Here is an 18,375-nt window from a genome sequence, read left to right on the forward strand (position 1 = left end):
ACACTTTGTAGTCTAGACTAAAAGGAGACAAACATTCACCTTGACAGTGGCACCATTTTCCAAAGGATTAACAATACAGCTCATATCTGGGCTCTAAGGTTTTAATTAAATTAAGAAACCCCGTCTTCTCCACGGAGATGACGATTAGCAGCAGGAGTCGCGGTCAACCCCCCCCCTCGCGGCCACCTCCTCCGAACACAAAATCCTAAAGCGGCCGCGTCGCAAATGAATATATCGGTAAAAGTAATAATTACAACGCAGTATTCTTTATTAACAAATAACAGTAACAACTAACTAACTAATGAACTAACTATACAGGCGTTGTAGAATGATTATGTGTTTCTGTGTCAGGGCGCGTGCGTGTTTAAGAGGACTGAGCGCGTGCCACGCGGGCGCGCGTGAGAGCCTTTGACCCCGATGGGCTTTTGGCAGCGTGGGGGGGGGGTGTCTCTTCCTCCACGTCTGTGGCAGTAAACCAGTTCCAAACAACAAACTTCCCACTGTCACCGGTAGCCATGCTGTCGCTAGCTGCTTCGTGCGTCGATTGTCGCGTGTCGCCGTGTGATACTAACGCTACGGAAGCTCTGGGGAGCCAAAAATGCGCCACATAAAAACTCGATTTAGTTATTTTTGAAATCGCCCGTAACAAAAAAATTCGAATTAATTCATTTGATCGATTTATCGCCCAGGCCTACATTAAATCCTTGAAAAAGGAAAGGCACCAGGTCCTGATGGGTTTGGGGCCTGATTTTCTTTATAAAAAAGATAAAAAATAATAAATAAAATTGTGTCCCCATTATTGAACATGTTTAAAGAATCATTTAAGCATGGATCACTTCCACCAACTTTAAATATGGCACATATATTCTTGATTATAAAAAAAAAGACTAGCCTCCTGATGAGTGCACATCTTATAGACCTATCTACTTGCTCGGAGTAGATTGTAAGATATTGTGTAAAATTTTGGCTTAGAGACTGAAGGAGGTGTTGCAGATTCTGGCGAAGCCTGACCAGATGGGCTTTGTTAAAGGTAGGTACTCCCACTCCAATGTATGTCAACTCTTAAATATGATTCAATATTCACAAAGTAATTAAATCCAAACCCCTTACGATCTCATTAGACGCTGAGAAGGCGTTTGATCGGGTAGAGTGGGGTACCTATCATTGTAATGGATAGGTTTGGGGCGTGCCTTGAATTTACCAGGTGGGTTTAATTATTATGTAGTGCCCTCGCTGCAAGGGTCTTTTGTGAATGAGTTATTATCTGATGGTTTCCCTCTGGGGAGAGGAACTCACCAGGGTTGCCCCCTCTCTCCCTATTATTTGCAATTGCTTTGGAGCCCCTGGTGGAGGCTATGAGCACCCATCCAGGGATATCTGGAATCAAACTGAACAACACTGAATACAAAATTTCCCTCTATGCAGATGATGTGTTGTCATTTATAACAAAAACTGAGACATCTATTCCAATTCTACTTCATATTTCTAAGAAATTTAGCCAAATTTCAGGATACAAAATTAATTTTGACAAATCTGAAACCTTACCACTGGGGAGCCACAGGGTGGGAAGGGACCCTCCTGCTACATTTCCTTTAAGGTATTCATATAAGGTTTTTCATACTTAGGTTTAAAGATATCTGTAAATACCGCAGAGATGTGTAAATTGAACTTATGTCCTTGCAGTCAGCTAAGAGTGATCTAAATAGGTGGCTTGACTTTTTCTTGTCATTTATAGGCAGGATAAGCTTGATAAAAATGAACATTCTTCCCAGGTAACTCTACCCCATCCAAATGTTGCCATTTAGGATTAACAAAAACACTTTTGCTGCGATTGAAAGATTTTTGTCCAAATTTCTATGGCATGGAAAGAAACCTAGGCTTAAGATGATGGTTATACAACGTCCGCTTGATAGGGGCAGTCAGACATTGCCTTACTTTCAGTATTACTACTGGGCCTGTCATTTACGCATTATATCAAGTTGGTTACACTCATTTTTACATTAATCTGAACCGCATGTAGACAGTTGGTGTTATGAGCCTTTCTCCCTTCTGAGTCTATTATCCTTAGATCCAACTAAACTTCCAGTGGGGATAATCAACAACACTATTCTTATTGTTACACTTAGATTTTGGAATGGCATCAGGAATAAAAATGGGTTCGGAAATAAACTTTTCCAGTGTGATGCAGCTTCTTATTAAAAAGTAGCATTCTCCCTGGGATAAGATTTTGGGATATTTAAAAAATGGCATGATACAGGTTTAAAACTTGTTAGCAACTTATTCGAAATAGGTGATTTTCTGTCTTTTGGACAAATTCAAGATAGATTCAGACCATCGCGCCGAGACTTTTTAGGTTTCCTCCAGGTTAAACCCTTTGTTCGGACCTCCCTCTCTTTCCCCAGTGACCAACCAATCCTACAACCAGTAGAAAGTTCTCTTCCAATGCCACTTCCAAGATGAAATTCCTTTCTCCATTTTTTGCACAATTAATACCATCGAACCCTCTCACAAGTGAAAAATCTAGGCATCGTTGAGAGGCAGACTTGGTAATTGAACTTGATGTTGAAAATCTTTAACACCTGGCTAGGAGATATATACTACTACATGGATAGTAGATGGAAGTGCAACCTCCATCCTTTACTCTATGGTACAGAGAGACTTTTAAAGTTTTTCCAATAGAACACCTCAGTGCCCTGAAAACAGGTAATTACGACATTTAACTAGTTAGATATCTGCTGTGCTGGTTTATAATAATAATAATAATAATAATAATAAAAGAGGCAGCCATGTTTGTTTATGACAAAACTCGGCTAATCTTTCTTTTGCCATCCGGTATTTTGGATATTTCTGCGCATGTTAAAATGATTTTTTTTCACTGAAACATCTAATGTAAAAGTTAGATAGAATCGGATAATATTTTTCAGGCCCCATGGACACAGTTCAATTCTAATTGGATCTTTGATCAAATTAAAGATATTTTGCACATGTACATGCAGCTACTGTTTAATGGAACGTTTCATTCAAATGATAGTTCTATTGTGTGATCCAGACTGTGCTGAATGTGAGCAAATGTGTTTCCAGGTTAAACCAGAGCAGATCTAGTCATCTGAAGGTCTAAATGATGTGTTAGCTGTGTTTGGAGCTCATGTCTGGACTGAGCTCAGAGAAAAGTTCAGCTGTTTGCTTCATCCTCACAGACTGAGCTTTGTGTCCTCCAGAGTTGTCCAACTCTTTTCTTTCCTCTCAGACCTAAAGCGCTCACAGCAGATGGTTAACCTTCCTGGATGGATCAGCTGATGTTCTTGATGAGAACATTGTTGTTCCTGCTGAGAGCTGAACTCTGCTTTGTTCACTAGAAACTGCTTCTTACTGTGAGTCTGAAGGTCCTGGTTCAGTTCTGAAGAGTGGAGGATCATCTTTGGACCAGTCACTCTTCATGGATCCACAGCTGGAGGCTGCAGACTGGACTCTCTGTGTGACCTGTTGACCTCTGCAAACACCAAACCATCAGAGTGTTGGAGGATCTGCTTCTTCATGAACAGCTGATGGACTTTGACATGAACACAGACTGAGCTGTTTAGTCTGGAATAACATGACATGTTTGGATCAACAGTTTCCAGCTTTCAGCATTTTCTGTCAGTCAATCCAGACTTATTTCTGGAAAAGCTGATTCCAATTCTCCATGTAGAAATGGAGAAATTCTGAGAGCAGAAAGTCAAACTAGAACAATGTGATGTTTGGAAAGCATGAAAATCTGAATCCTAGGAGTCTGCAGTGATTCTTCTCATTAGACTGGAGCTGCTGTCAGTCAGAGTCAGCAGTCAACATGTTTTCTTCTCCAACATCTCTGATGTCTCTCAGAGACTCTCAGAAGACTCAACTGAAAAGATCTCATCACACACATGATGCTCCAAGTGAGTCTGATCAGAGAGATCCAGAACTGAACCAGACCTCAAGTCCTTCATCTGAAAACTGTTGATCATCTGAACTAGAATCCAGCCTCCAAAAACTCTGACAAACACTCACTGTTCCACTGCTGGATGGATGTCCTTGAAGAAAGGAGGTAAATCCTTCGACATGTCAACCCTGTTGGACCCCCAGCTGGATCCAGATCCAGGTTGGTTCCTGTGGAGAATGAAGGTTGCTGGTGTGAGTCCTGAGCTCTGACATGGAGAAGATCATGGACAGTTGGAGATGTTCATCTCACCTCTGAGCTTTGCTCTGGTTGTCATGGTTACCATCTCTGCTTTTAGAGGGAGGGGCTCCCTCCTGTGGCTCCTCCCACTGATCCATGCTGCTGGATCCACATCAGCTCACACACACCTTCCACCTTCATCTGCAGAGGAAACAGGTCTTCTTAAACTCTAACAGACATCCTGGTTGTTAGCAGATGAGGTCTGAGTTCTGTACTCTGGTACCAAAACATTTTGTTTGTTTGTGTCAACTAAGCCGATGAACCGACTGATCTTGCTGTGTGGAATGTTGTTAGAATTTGTCATGTTGGTCATAAATGTTTTGGATTTTGAAAAACACATTAAGAACCTGAAGGAACATCCACAGATCAAACTGAATCGGAGTGTCTGGAAGAAGGAACGGATTTTCTTTGAACCGTCTTAACTTGTTTCAGAGTTGCCATGTTGTCAGGAAGCTCCGATCTGTTTTTCTGCTGCTCTTTTCCTCATACACAGATCAAACACAACAGCTTTGTCATGAGAGCAGAAAACAACTTTTTCACAAAGACTCACCGTGACAGAGGAAGAAAATGGAGGAGACTCCAACGTGTGTGTCTGCTGGACAAACTCGGCTCTCTTTCTGTGCATGCATGTGTGTGTAGCCTAAGCCTCCTCTCTGCATTTATAAGAAATCACGTGACTGCGGCTGCAGCTATAAACAAGCTGCTGGGTCCTAAAGAGAACCATATTGTATTTCAGCTCTGAGGGGCTTAACTAAACTCAAACTAAAATATTTGATTAAATCCTCTTTTGCTCGAAAGATTCTCCATGAAAGTAAATCCTAAACTCCTGAGGAACTGAAGGACGTTTCTGTTCTGACAGTGCACATTTCACGGTTTTGTTCTGTGCACGTTCAGGGTTCATTTCTGTGCACAAGTTCTTGGCAGGGTGTGAAAACCGGATACCAGTATGCACACAGCTCAGAGTTAATAAAAGAGTTTATTTAAGAGTCAAAGTAATGAATCAGGTACGATTAGTCATTGATCTAGATCAGTGTTTTTCAACCTTTTTTGAGCCACGGCACACTTTAACCTTGATAAAAATCCCGCGGCACACCAGCATCCAAAAAAAAGAAAAGCGGTAATTCATGGTCTGTATCGATCGACAGCACCCCCCCCCGCAATCTCACGTGCATTTTGTGATAATTGTGGCCGAAAAAGCAGGAAGTTGCGGCTGTTTTTTCTAAGACATGAAATAAAAGTTAAATTAGGAAATTTAGAAACTGTTTGTTTATTCGTTGAGGTTTCTAGACATTTCACGCGGACGACGCTGGGACACTGGCCCTTTAAGCCAATGCATCATGGGAGATGTAGTGTGAAAACTGCCGAAAAAGGGCAGAAAGACTCGCGTCTGTGAGCTTCATTGTTTTGTTCACGGTCTGACACGGTCTGACACCGGACTCTGTGGAAAGCTACACCGCTAAAGACGAGCTTTAGCTGGTATTTTTGTTAGGACTGAGCGACTTTATGAGCAGAATTAAGAACAAGGAAGTGAAGACTTTAACCACTTCTGATGGTCAGACTGATGACATGTGATTAAGCCTTCAACAATGATTGGCGGAGACAGTTAAAGGGGCGGGACTTTTCCGCAAACCGCTATAGCTGCAGGTAAATCGCTGTACCGTCATTCTTATCAAAATGTCTTTAATAGAATCAAATAAACACAAAGAAAAAGTATTTTATGATCTTTTATATTCCTAACTACTCAGTATTTTATCAGGGCCTGTTTGGATGAACAAAGAGCTGAAATCCTGGAGATGGAAAATGTTTTTAGATCAGTTAATGATTAATGAGGGCAATTTCCCACGGCACACTAGCACTGGTTGAAAAACACTGATCCAGATAAAGGTGTCAGGTGTACAATGAGAGGAGGGAAAGTTGATTGGTCCAGAGAATCTCAGGTCCAGGGACAGGGCTGGAATTTATCTGTGATCCAAAGTCCAAAACCAGGAACTTGACAAGCGCTTGAAACCAAGTCACTGTCAGCAAAGGACTTTCTGGCAGAGGCCAAAGGGCAGAGCCTGCTTAAAAAGACAGTCACACAGGTGAGAGTGATTGTGTTGATCACCTGTCAGCTCCTCACAGGTGGAGACAGGAGGCGGGATAATGACAGATTCTCTAAATAAATTGACTAAATTAATTTTTAATTTTAGATTTCTAGAGTTCTTCATAGAGAGTTTTTAATGTGTTTCTATGGGGTCGGTGCAAACAGCATTATCAATTTTCAACTTTGTATTTGTATATCTTTTATGGTTTTGTTTTTCTAATGCAAAAAAGTAGTTGTTCTCCATTTTCGAGGCGTTTTGCTCTTGATCGAATGAAGGCACCCTTTGCAGCATCAATATATCATTTATCTATTTTAAGTTGGATAAACTGTGTCTCTTCATCCTCACAAAAGGCAAGTTTTATTTAGTAAAGACTGTGTAGCTTCCATTATCAGATTTTCTTTGGCCTGTTTGTTTTTTGGATGGTTTTGCTGCGTTCACTTGCTTTGATATGACTGAAAATTTAAAGAGTTCCCATTTTGCTTAGCATTCATCTTTTTATTTCTAAATAAATGTTTTGCTTCTTGTCTGATAGAATTTTCAAAAGGTTCCTCCTCAAATCATTTATTATTACATTTCCAGTGTCTTCTTAATTTAGTTAGTTTTGTGTTTTGAACCATTTAGTTGAATAGATATGGTACCTGATATCATTTTATGATCGGTAAAAGGAGCATAACAGTGTGAAATATTAGTTATATATACTCCAAATAATTACATGATGTTAATCATAAATCTATTCTTTCACTGGCGTTACTCCAGTTAAACAATATGCTATTCAGATTGAAAAAGCGACATTTATCAATTATGGAAAGTTTAATTCAGAAAGCTGTCGATTTAAATTGTGAGTTTTGAGCTCATTCTGTCCACAGCAGTATTTGGAGAATCATTGAGATCTCCTCCTATAATCAAATATGCATCTTTATATAAAAACCTGTATAACGATGTAAACACCTGCAGATAATTGCTTTGTTTGTGCTGTTACATTATGACCTGACATTATAAAAAATCTAATTGTCCAGTTTTACTGTCAATGCTATCCAGCTACCATCTTCAGAACTTTTTCGTCCCAAGATGTCCCCTGTAATTTTGTTAGTATTGAGTATTGAAACTCCTGAAGAATAATGAGAAGCATGTGAGATACCGTTTCAGTACGCTTTTTATTTATTTTCCCACATATGCATTGTAAAGACCCAGCTGCTTTGTCACTTGTAGCGGGGAAACGAGAGCCGTGCTGCTGACTTCACACTTCCCATGAGTCTTAGTGGCTATGGGCGGGGCTAACCTGCAGGTCGCCACTGTAGTCACTTTGCGCCGGGGCGGAAGCATTGTTAGCCGTGAGTTTCCTCCGAGATGCTATTAGGTGAAGGACAGTAAGCATGTCAACATATCACTAATGCAGACGTGAGGACCCCTCCACCCCCCTATCTCCTTACGCTCTCCTGTGTGGGGGAACACTTTGGCTTTGTTGTCAGCATTCATGAAGGGAAAAGACATCCGGATAAGTCGAAAACTGTGTGTCGACATTGTTACATAAAGATGGTGTATGCCACAGTAACACATCCAATCTGTTAGTTAACTTAGACCCGACTGTAACAATCGGGTTTACAAGAACAAAAAGTGCAAGTTAAAACGTTTTTTTTTTTTAGCCCAGTGTTATTTTTTCCAAAGCTTATGGTTCCTTGCAGCTAATAGTTCCTATAGTTATTTATTCTTATTTAAAATCAATAAATACATTTTGTAAGTAAATTTTTTCTGCCTTTTTGTACCGAAAAAATACCAAAAATAAATAGATAAAACTTTATTCATCTCTTAAGAGAGATATTCAGGTGTCTGACAGCAAAACACACACAATAAATAACAATACAATAATGGTTCATAAAATAGCAGTTCATATCAGGCAGATTTGTTAAACAGCAGTGCGGAACCGAAATTTACTGAACCGAGCCCAATTAAATTCTGAATCGAACCAAATTGAGATTTTAGCGTATCATTACACCCCTATTAAATAGTGGAATAATCCAAAACTGGTATGGGTCAAACAGTTACAAGCCGTCCTACAAGCAGACATCATATTAAAGATCACCAAAGCAAAGCATTCAGCAATAGTTTGATGGACTTGTGGAGGACTTCCCAGCTGCCCAGTCAGTAAAAATTGACATGATGGCATTAGGGCAGATGAATATGAGGTGCCGTGTAGGACATTATTCAGAATTAGCATTCACATACACATGTGAAATCTCTCACACACACTAGTGAAATGCTTGTATACATACAACTGAAAATGTATTCATTCACATACACATGTGAAATCTCTCACATACACATGTGAAATGCTCTCACACACACTACTGAAAATGCTCTCACACACACTACTGAAAATGCTCTCACACACACTACTGAAAATGCTCTCACATACACATGTGAAATGCTCTCACACACACTACTGAAAATGCTCTCACACACACTACTGAAAATGCTCTCACATACACTACTGAAAATGCTCTCACACACACTACTGAAAATGCTCTCACACACACTACTGAAAATGCTCTCACACACACTACTGAAAATGCTCTCACATACACATGTGAAATGCTCTCACACACACTACTGAAAATGCTCTCACACACACTACTGAAAATGCTCTCACATACACATGTGAAAATGCTCTCACACACACTTTCCAAAATGCTCTCACATACACATGTGAAAATTTCAATAGAAACGGAAGGCATTTCAGTAGAAACAACGTTTTTTTTTTTTACTTTATTGTTAGAAACGAAGTTGGTCGACTGAAGGCATTTCAGTGGAAATGAACCTGTGTCCGAATTCCTGCCCTGATCCCTAACTACTAAAACCCTATATAGTGCAGAACTATATAGTTCTATATAGTTCTCTGAATTTAAAAGCAATTCAGACACCCGTGCTCAGTACTTTTTTCTTTTGGGTGTTGTTCATAACGCGCTTGACACGGAAACAAAGTGGCGCATTACCGCCACCACCTGGTCTGGAGGCGAACTACTCCTATTTAACGCGGAGAATGACACTTATTTGTCAGAGTAAAAACATAATAAATATGAACATTTTACAAAGACTATTTATGAATCTGCTGTGTTCTGATCATGGAAAACGTGACTGATTTATAAATAATTAAATTACAAACACTTTGGTGTTGATTTAATGTATTTGTTCATAAATAAACCCCCAAGTTATTTTTTCATGCCAATATTTATTTTGTTTTTGTGCCGCTGAACGATTAACGGGCTCTTGCAAGGAGGCATTTTTTTCTGTAGTTTTCTTACACCTTACTGAAAATGGCTTTGAAAATGAATCTGTCCGTGTTCCTGGCAATAATTCAACCGTTTTTCGTGAGATCAAACTGAAAACGAGCAGATGTGCAGCATCACAGGACGGCAAGGAGAAGCAGACATCTCAGAAGATTTCCTCTGGATGCCCTGACCAGACAGAATAACTTGTGAGTTAAACTTAAAGTTTTTTTTTTAGTTAAACCTAAACTTTAACTTAAACTTTGTTACTAATCATGCTCAAGGTTACACAGTCTGCTGGGTAAGAGTTTAACATTCTTTTTCAAGTGAGTTGTGTAGTCCAATTACATGAAACACTTGTGAGTTCAAAGTTTAGAATTTTTTATTCAGAGTCAAACCATATCACTTGTTTTAAACAAAAACAAAACAAAAACTTTCATTTTTAAAAGTTTAAATGAAAATCCAAAAACCCAGCCAAATAAAAACCACGAGATTTTCCAGAATTAATAAATACTTCATAATCTAAAATGTAAGACATCAAAATAAATAGAAACATTAAAAAAATGTGATTTAATTTCCTCAATGAAATAATTAATGTTGCATTTTCCAGGGTCTTCCACGTCTCTACTGCTTTACCAACACAAAGGTGTCTGTCCTGGCCCTTTACGCTGACGGTCAGTCCGACACAAGACTGGATTTTCGGTTGACCCGCAGGACCATCGAGCATCTGGGTCGATGGTCCTGAAGCATCAGCTTCGGGTTCCTCACACTCTGGGGGGTCACAGGAGACTGACGTCCTGGTGTTTCTTTTCTGGCTGGCGTGTGGCACATCTTACAGTGTGGTAGCCAGAGTCTTTGACATGACACGGTCCACCGTGAGCGATGTTGTCCACAGGACGGCAGACCGCATCCTCCAGCTGATGAGCAGGGTCACCTAGCTTCCCAGTGGGAATGAACTACCATAAGTCGCCTCTGGATTTTAGCAGCTCGCTTGGTCTTTCTCCTTCCAAAGGGTCACAAGGAGCATTGATGGCTGCCACATAAGAATAAAGGCCCTAAAAGAAAATGCAGCTTGTTATTTTAACAGGAAGCTTTTTTATTCCATTAAAATGCATGCTGTATGTGACTCTAATGCCAAATTTATAGATATTTTTGTTGGGAATCCAGGATCAATCCATGATTCACGGGTTCTACGTAAAAGCCCAATTTATGTAAATCAAACAAACCCACCTGAAGGATCCTTTTGGGTGATGGTGGGTATCCCTGCATTGCTCATCCCATCACGCTGCTGACACCCTACAGGGAACCCATGAGGAATGCCATTGAGGCAGTTACAACCAGAACCACTCCAGAACACGCTCTGTTGTGAAGAGAGCATTTGGCATGATAAAGATGAGGAGGAGAGCAATATTTCTGGGGGCACTGGAAGTAAAACCAACCTTTGCAATGAAAATCATTGCCTGCAGTTCAATTCTGCACATTCTGTGCATCAGCAAAGGCGACTGCTTAGCCACAGATGTTGAGCCACAGCAGGACAACACAGGAACATGCAGGACGAGCAGAGTCACGTCTGTCTGCAAGGACAAATCTTTGCTTTCCTTTCAGCTCCAACTGTGACACACATGACTCTAGAAGACCAGGATTATTGTTAACATGTATAAAAATAAATATTAACATATAAAACGAAATTCTAAATATGTACATCTGATATTTATATGAAAATCCTTTTAAGATTGTTAAAAATAGCTCAGATTTAAATAATACATGTAAATTATTCATTTTTGTTCATACATTTATTAAACAAATTGGAAAAACAATGGCTGCATTACATTTTAGAACAATAATTTCAACTCAAGTAAACTTAACAGACTCTCCTGTCGCTGTTCCTCCCTTCTAGCCCTTTCCTCCTCTCTCTTCTGGGTCTTTAACATAAACCTTTAACCCAATACGACAACGATTAACCGTTTATTAAAATGAAGTCAAATCTGATCATGTGTCTCTACCCATCTGGCACGAGCTAGCTTGAAAACAAACAAGCTATCTTTCTCCATCCGCAAATGGATCGGATTTTCCTCATCCTCGTCTGTCCCTACATATATGAACACATTTAAAACATGTGTTAATAACTTGTGACTACGGTTAGAAGTCACTGCTTTTTGATGTAATATCTAGCGTTTGTTTTTAGCCTTCGGCGCTAATTCGCGTTAGCGTTAGCTTTAGCATTACTGAAATTGATGAGCTTCAAAACAATCTAGGTTGTTGATTGAGGAATATAACATATTAAACACATCATCTTAAGTATTTACAAATATATTTTACAACAGATACTGGATATTTTTTAATATACTTACACGTTTCGGTGGTTTTCCTTGCGCAACCGGCTGCCATTTTCGAATGATTCAGACGAATGATTATCTCGCGATAATCAGCCAACTTCCGTTTCTACTGAAATGCTTTCCGTTTCTGTCGAAAATTTCACATGTGTATGTGAGAGCATTTTGGATAGTGTATGTGAGAGCATTTTCACATGTGTATGTGAGAGGATTTTCACATGTGTATGTGAGAGGATTTTCACATGTGTATGTGAGAGGATTTTCAGTAGTGTGTGTAAGAGCATTTTCACATGTGTATGTGAGAGCATTTTCAGTAGTGTGTGTGAGAGCATTTTCACATGTGTATGTGAGAGATTTCACATGTGTATGTGAGAGATTTCACATGTGTATGTGAGAGATTTCACATGTGTATGTGAATGAATACATTTTCAGTTGTATGTATACAAGCATTTCACTAGTGTGTGTGAGAGATTTCATATGTGTTTGTGAATGCTAATTCTGAATTATGTCCTACACGGCACCTCATAGATGAAGGACGGCACACACAGACAGAAGGAGTGTTTGAAAGAAGCCCCCAGTCTTCTCTGCAGCTGCTTTGACTCTTCATTGTTCATGAATCTTTGCTTCAGTCCAGTGGCAGTTCTACCCTGAATTACTCCCCGGGCGAGACCCTCCCCAAGCAACCCACAGTTGAACTGATTCCCCACGCCCCCCACCCCCTTTGTCGTCACACGTTTCCAGCGAGAGCGCGTGCAGCTGCAGCAAGAGGCGCTAATTCTCTACATGGCTGCGCTGCCGCAGTTTTATTTTTTTCATCAAGCACTAAGCCGCGGCCGGTGACCGTCTCCCCCCTTTGAAGATGATCCAGCCAGGTTTTGCGCATGTGCAAACGCGGCGGCGCTCCGTGCTCACCCCGCACCCCCTCCCTTCTCCTTCTTCACACACATTTGCGTCTACTTCTCAAAGACAGGAGAGCGCACAGCTGCGGGGCGGGGCGCCGCCAGGTTTCAGGCTGTTACAAACTCTGTGATATAAGTAAACCAATAGTGGTGCATAAATTAATTTACAAGGGCTGAGCCGCCGGCACCACCCCCCTTCAGTTTTGCGCCCCGGGCAATGGCGTTTGCCAGCAAGTCTTCTTACTGTCTAAAGATGCGTTCACTCCGAATTCTTCCATTTGCCACATCTTCTAAGAGCGCAAGATCAGCCATTGTGCGTCATTACGCATTGTGATGGGGCATTTTATTTCCATCCATTTAATTACATCTGACAAGCTACAGATGTCGGTAATAATCCACGTGGAAATGGGAAATTGATCAGCGCAAATGTAATTTCTTGTTGCTTTCTGAATGGTTGAGACATACGCCATACATTGTTTTATCAAAAATAAAACAAACTAAAGGCATATGCATGAATACCATAATTCCATAGCTTATGAAGAAATGTTTTAATATGAAGACAACTTTCCCCAGTGGACACTTAGTACATCTGTCCGTCCGTCCGCACGCCCGCTCCTATATCTACTCCGCCAGACGGACATATTGACGAGAATATCAGTTTTGTACATTATTTCGTTCTGTTAACTATATTATTTATGAGGATGAATTGCACAACATGCCAATATTGCAGAACATATTTCACTTTTCTTTCTGCAAATATGTGTTCGTTTGAATTTCTGTTGTAATTTTTGTTAGATTTTTTTTGTTTGTTTCACTGCTGATCGATCAAACGGGTGTTCGTGTAGGCTGTCAATTGTGAGACTTGCTTTGTGAATTCTTCATGTTATTTCTGAGAGGCAGTATTGTCATTTTCACTTTTACGTGTTTCTTCCATCTGCCGACGGTGTCGCCGTTTCTCATTTTACCCGTTTTTGTGCGTACGCCTGGGTCAGAGCTTGCGTGAAGGACCGCACATTTTCCCGTCAAGTTTGCTTTTTATAAATCTCAACTATTGCGTAGAGAGTGGCGTACGCCTTCTTTTGTGCGTATGCAACGTTTATAAATGAGGCCCCTGGAGTTTCTGCTCCTCCTTTTTTCTGGCTGCATTCTCTCTTCTTTAGACCTTAGTGAATCAATGACAATGAATGTTCACTATTGACATGGGAATCAAAGTCAATCCAAAGAGTTTTCATTCTATCATGACATGTCACACAAAATAAACACAACAAAAAGGAGGGGGGGGGGGGGGGGGGGGCTAAGTTGCTAACAAGCCTCATCTGGAGTGTAAGGAACAATTGTGGCGGAAAGTGAGAAATGATCACAAAAGTTTTCTTGTAATTAACTTATCATTCTTTTGTTGATGTGTTCTTCGATTTTGGAAAGACGGCAGCTGTTGTGACAAAGTAGAATCATGTACAGTGGGCGGAGCTCAATGTTAAGCTCCGCCTCGTTCCGGAGGCTGCAGCCAGGGGCTTCTGCCACATGTGAGTACAGTTATTTATTTATCCAGCAGAGGCCGCTCTGTCGTAGTCTTACTTCTTCTTTCTCTTTCGGCTTTTCCCATCAGGGGTCGCCACAGCGAATCATCCTTTTCCACCTCACTCTATCATGAACATCTTCCACCCTAACATTAGCCAACTTCATGTCCTCTGTTAAGACATCCATATATCTCCTCTTTGGCCGTCCTCTTGCCCTCCGGCCAGGCAGTTCCATCTCCAACATCCTTCTACCAATATATCCACTATCCCTCCTCTGAACATGTCCAAACCATCTCAGTCTGGCTTCTCTGACTTTGTCGCTGACACAGGCAACATGAGCCGTCCCTCTGATGTACTCGTTCCTTATCCTGTCTAACCTGGTCACTCCTAAGGAGAACCTCAACATCTTCATCTCCGCTACCTCCATATCAGCCTCTTGTCTCTGTCTCACTGCTACCGTCTCTAACCCATAGAGCAGAGCTGGTCTCACCACTGTCTTGTACACCTTTCCTTTGAGTCTTGCTGACACTCTTCTGTCACACAACACTCCTGACACTTTCCTCCAACCGCTCCAACCTGCCTGCACTCGCCTCTTCACCTCTTTTCCACAATCCCCATCACACTGAACTGTTGACCCCAAGTACTTAAACTCCTGCACCTTCTTCACCTCAGTCCCCTGTAACCTAACGCTTCTACCTTGATCCCTCTCATTCAGACACATGTATTCTGTCTTACTACGACTGACCTTCATGCCTCTTCTTTCCAGAGCAAACCTCCACCTCTCTAGCTGTTCCTCCACCTGCTCTCTACTCTCACTGCAAATTACAATGTCATCCGCAAACATCATTGTCCAGGGAGATTCCTGTCTTACCTCGTCTGTCAGCCTGTCCATCAGCATAGCAAACAAAAAAGGACTCAAAGCTGATCCTTGGTGTAGTCCCACCTCCACCTTGAACTCCTCTGTCTGACCTACAGCACATCTCACCACCGTCATACTTCTCTCATACATGTCCTGAACTACTCTGACATACTTCTCTGCCACTCCAGACGACCTCATACAGTACCACAGCTCCTCCCTCGGCACCCTGTCATACGCCTTCTCTAAATCTACGAACACACAATGCAGCTCCTTCTGACCTTCTCTGTACTTTTCCATCAACATTCTCAAAGCAAAAATGGCATCAGTGGTGCTCTTACGGGGCATGAAACCATACTGCTGCTCACAGATCTCCACCTTCTTCCTAAGCCTGGCTTCCACTACTCTTTCCCACAGCTTCATTGTGTGGCTCATCAACTTTATTCCTCTATAGTTGCTGCAGTTCTGCGTGTCACCCTTGTTCTTAAAGATCGGAACCAGAACGCTTCTCCTCCATACCTCAGGCATCTTCTCACTCTCTAAAATCCTATTGAACAACCTTGTTAGAAATTCCACTGCTGCCTCTCCTAAGCACTTCCATACCTCCACAGGAACGTCATCAGGACCAACGGCCTTTCCGCTCTTCATCCTTTTCAGAGCCTTCCTAACCTCATCCTTTCCAATCTCTGCTACTTCCTGCTCCACAACAACCACATCTTCCTCCCTTCTTTCCCTGTCATTTTCCTCGTTTCATCAGCTCCTCAAAATACTCCTTCCATCTTTTCTGTACACTCTCCTGGGTTGTTAGCACCTTTCCATCTCTGTCCTTAATCACCCTTATCTGTTGCACGTCCTTCCCATCTCTGTCTCTCTGTCTGGCTAGTCTGTACAAGTCCTTCTCTCCTTCCTTTGTGTCTAACCTGTCATATAGCTCATCGTAAGCTTTCTGTTTGGCCTTTGCCACCTCTCTCTTCACTCTACGCTGCGCTTCCTTGTACTCCTGTCTACCTTCCTCACTCCTTTCTACATCCCACTTCCTTTTAGCCAACCTTTTCCTCTGGACGCATTCCTGTACTTCCTCATTCCACCACCAAGTCTCTTTACCGTCTTTCCTCTTTCCAGATGACACACCTAGCACCTTCCTACCTGTTTCCCTGATCATTTCTGCTGTAGTTTCCCAGTCATCTGGAAGCTCATCCTGACCACCCAGGACCTGTCTCAACTTCTGCCTAAATTCCTCACAAGTTTCTTCATTCTGTAGCTTCCACCACTTGGTCTTCTTTTCTGTTTTCCCTCTCTTCTTCTTCCTGACCTCCAGAGTCATCTTACACACCACCATGCGGTGCTGTCTGGCTACACTCTCTCCTACCACCACTTTGCAGTCATTAACCTCTCTCAAATGACCTCGTCTACATAGGATGTAGTCCACCTGAGTACTCCTACCTCCTCTTCTGTATGTCACTCTATGTTCCTCTCTCTTCTGGAAGTAAGTGTTGACTACAGCCATTTCCATCCTCTTCGCAAAGTCCACCACCATCTGTCCCTCCAGATTCCTTTCCTTCACACCAAACCTGCCCATCACCTCCTCATCACCTCTGTTGCCCTCACCAACATGCCCATTAAAGTCTGCTCCAATAACAACTCTCTCTCCTCTGGGAAAACTCTCTATGACCTCATCCAACTCACTCCAGAATCTCTCTTTCACTTCTAACTCACAGCCAACCTGTGGCGCATACCCACTGACTACATTCACCATCACCCCTTCAATTTCTAACTTTAGGCTCATCATCCTGTCTGAGACTCTTTTCACCTCTAGAACACTGTTTACAAACTCCCCCTTCAGAATCACTCCTACCCCGTTTCTCTTCCTATCAACACCATGATAGAACAGTTTGTATCCTCCTCCAATACTACGTGCCTTGCTGCCCTTCCACCTTGTCTCCTGCACACACAGTACATCTACCTTCCTTCTCTCCATCATGTCTGCCAGCTCTCTGCCTTTCCCTGTCATTGTGCCAACGTTAAGAGTCCCTATTCTCAAATCTATGTTCCTGCCTTTTCCCTTCTCTCTCTGGCCACGGACCCTTCTGCCTCCCCTCTTTCTTCGACCAACAGTAGTCAAATTTCCACCGACACCCTGTGGGTTAACAGCATCGGTGGCGGTCGTTGTTAACCGGGCCTCGACCGATCCGGTATGTCTAAAGTGTTGTGGATGATTCGCATGGTTATTTTGGCAATTTTTACGCCGGATGCCCTTCCTGACGCAACCCTCTCTATTTATCCGGGCTTACTGTCGTAGTCTTACTGAAAAAGTATTTAATTCTTTTTTCTTTAATTTTGTATTTTCTACACTTTATACCACATTTATGGAACTGAAGGAGCAATAATATTTAATTTTAAGAGTATTTCAATGTTTTGATTGCCTGAGTTCAGCTAAAGATTGGGAGAAGCACTTCCTGTTTTCCACTAGAACAGCACATGTGAAGTCAGAACAGACAACTAAAAGAGAGCAATTAAGACGTTTTTCTGTGTTTAGTTCTCTGGTTGGTTGATTAGCAGGCCAAAGTGGTGTGTATGTGTGTTCTTTTGTGCATTATTTTGTGTAAAGGTGCCCTGACTTTTACCCTGAACTCTGGCTGAAATCCGCCTGAACTTGCTTACTCGGGGTATGTTGGTTCCAAAAGACCGGATATGAGTTAGGGTAATTACGCTAGATTTGGTAACCAAACTTATGCGAGTGCATGGCAAGTACATAAAGACATTCTGAATAGATCGCCGATTTCCGGAGCCACCATAGAAACGCGTGGAGAAAAAAAGACAGCACTAAACTTCAGTGAGACAGAGTCAGAGATTTTAATGACGGCGTATGAAGATTATACGTACATCAAAAAAGTAATACGACTGCATCAGCAAAAAAAAGAGTTTCTGCTTGGAGAAAAAGAACGGACAAAGTAAACGCAAGAGTTTCTGATCTTATTTTCATTGTGACGCATTTAACTTATCTAGCTTAAATGAATTACTTCAATTGGTAACAAGTAATTGAGTTAAATTTATTTAACCTTGTTTCTTACGTCTATCCAACTCAATATTTTTTTACAACTCAAATTTACATATTTATCTAACTAAATGTCATATTACTCCAATTCAATTAAAGTTTTTTCATCTTAATTTATTGTGATTCTTGAACTCTCATATGTCTAAATTTGAGCCTGCAGATATACTAATTTT

General features: G+C 41.4%; 2 protein-coding genes across 2 annotated transcripts in view; one reads left to right on the forward strand and one right to left on the reverse strand.

Annotated features, from left to right (window-relative positions):
• Positions 1 to 4,823, reverse strand: part of LOC105355226 (NACHT, LRR and PYD domains-containing protein 12-like) — a 354,920-nt gene extending 350,097 nt beyond the window's left edge. Inside the window, exons 1-4 of the mRNA XM_023961922.1 lie at positions 4,746 to 4,823; positions 4,208 to 4,336; positions 4,027 to 4,125; positions 3,371 to 3,490 (exon numbers count right to left, since the gene is read on the reverse strand). Coding sequence (XP_023817690.1) covers positions 3,371 to 3,490; positions 4,027 to 4,125; positions 4,208 to 4,293 — 305 coding nt within the window. The 5' untranslated portion in view covers positions 4,294 to 4,336; positions 4,746 to 4,823. The remainder of the gene's footprint in view (positions 1 to 3,370; positions 3,491 to 4,026; positions 4,126 to 4,207; positions 4,337 to 4,745) is intronic.
• The window catches only part of LOC101163225 (gastrula zinc finger protein XlCGF57.1), a 466,623-nt gene that overhangs the window by 49,530 nt on the left and 398,718 nt on the right, over positions 1 to 18,375 (forward strand). The gene's annotated exons all lie outside the window — the stretch shown is intronic.

Source organism: Oryzias latipes, chromosome 2, assembly GCF_002234675.1.
Source record: "Oryzias latipes chromosome 2, ASM223467v1".
NCBI lineage: Eukaryota > Metazoa > Chordata > Actinopteri > Beloniformes > Adrianichthyidae > Oryzias > Oryzias latipes.